Source organism: Lupinus angustifolius, unplaced genomic scaffold, assembly GCF_001865875.1.
Source record: "Lupinus angustifolius cultivar Tanjil unplaced genomic scaffold, LupAngTanjil_v1.0 Scaffold_667, whole genome shotgun sequence".
Lineage (NCBI taxonomy): Eukaryota > Viridiplantae > Streptophyta > Magnoliopsida > Fabales > Fabaceae > Lupinus > Lupinus angustifolius.
In genome coordinates this window covers 10,579-12,060 of record NW_017727993.1, presented here as the reverse complement: position 1 = coordinate 12,060, position 1,482 = coordinate 10,579, and the positions used below count along the sequence as shown (strand labels likewise).

General features: G+C 37.9%; 1 protein-coding gene across 1 annotated transcript; it reads right to left on the bottom strand.

The window, feature by feature from the left end:
- Positions 1-874: 874 nt before the first annotated feature.
- Positions 875-1,390, bottom strand: LOC109341795. Its single transcript, XM_019579765.1, has 2 exons — positions 1,206-1,390; positions 875-1,103 (listed from the first exon to the last, which is right to left on the bottom strand). The coding sequence occupies exons 1-2, from the start codon at positions 1,388-1,390 to the stop codon at positions 875-877; spliced, it is 414 nt and encodes a 137-aa protein (XP_019435310.1).
- Positions 1,391-1,482: the final 92 nt, after the last annotated feature.

Below are 1,482 nucleotides of genomic sequence, written 5' to 3'. Positions count from 1 at the left end.
ACTAAGAAATCATGATTTTCTGATGGTGTATGTGGAGAAAAATGGAGAAGAGAAAAAGAGAAAGAATACATTAACTTTCTTTAGGAGAATTAGTGTAAAAATGAGAGGATGAGGTGAGGTATTTATAGGAGAGCCTCACCCTCTCTCAAATCTGAAAATTAATGAGAGACAATCTAGCATTAGGCTAGCTTAGGTGATGTGTGTAATGGAGGTGGAGTGAGGAGATTGGGTGAGTGATTTAGGCGATTATGGAAGCTTTGACTTTGCTTGTTTGACAAGCCATTGACCCATGGTGTGATTAACGGCGATTATGGAAGCTTTGACTTTGCTTGTTTGACAAGCCATTGACCCATGATGTGATTAACACTCTGAATTGATTGATGCAACGTGATTTCACAATTCAATTCATTCCCAAGTATTACCGGGTAACTTCGTCCGGAAATATACGATCTACCAATTTAGGTTTTTTGTCTGAAACGTCTAAACATGAATTTCGAGGTGAAAAATACCTAGAGATAAGTTACGAACAAAATTAGTGTCTATTTTGACTAAAAATAATATTTCGAAGCCAACAGAGAAATCGGAATTCAAATCCGAGTTACGAAACTCAAAAACTGGGCAAAAACTCGATAAAATGGCCCGAAATCGTCTCGGAAACTTTTATTCTCCAAAAATTTTGAAAAAAATAGGGCATGCAATAATATTATAATAAAAGACTAAAACTCAACCGAGGTTTAGCCTAAAACTTTACTGATTAATTTCTATAATTAATTCATTAACAACTAATTACTTAATTAAACGTGCTCGGAAAAACATGGTGTTACAATCCTCCCCAACTTATAAGATTTTCGTCCTCGAAAATTAAACGTACATTCTAAGAAAACGGATGGGGAAATGATTCCTTCATGTCACTTTCGACCTCCCAGGTAGCATCTTCTCCATTCGCCTGACTCCTAATCACCTTAACTAAGGCAGTTTCCTTGCCTCGCAGAGTTTTCACACTCCGATCGGCAATTCTCAACGACAAAGTCTCGAAAGTGAGATTATCCTTTAGCTGAATTGAGTCAGGTTCAATGACATGCGACGGGTTACTAATGTATTTTCTGAGTTGGGACACATGGAAGACATTATGTAGGTTTGATAACAAAGGGGGCAAGGCTTTTTGGTAAGCTATCGGTCCGACTTTTCTAATGATTTGGTATTACCCTATGAACCTAGGGGTAAGCTTACGGGATTTAAGCACTCTACCAATGCCAGTTATTGGAACCACCCTCATAAACACATGATCTCCTTCTTTAAAGCTCATATGGATTCTTCTCCTGTCATAATAACTCTTCTGTCTACTTTGTGCAGTCTTCATGTTTTCCCTTATCATTCTAATTTTCTCCATCGTCTGTTGAACCACATCGAGTCCTAACACTAGATTCTTTCCCGCCTCAAACCAACATAGGGGTGTTCTACACTTTTTGCCATAGAGAGCTT

Coding starts and splice junctions, on each gene's coding strand:
- LOC109341795 (XM_019579765.1), bottom strand. CDS start 1,390: ATGGAGAAAATTAGAATGATAAGGGAAAACATGAAGACTGCACAAAGT. Junction 1,104..1,205: donor CTTACCCCTAGGTTCATAGG/GTAATACCAAAT, acceptor GTCCCAACTCAG/AAAATACATTAGTAACCCGT.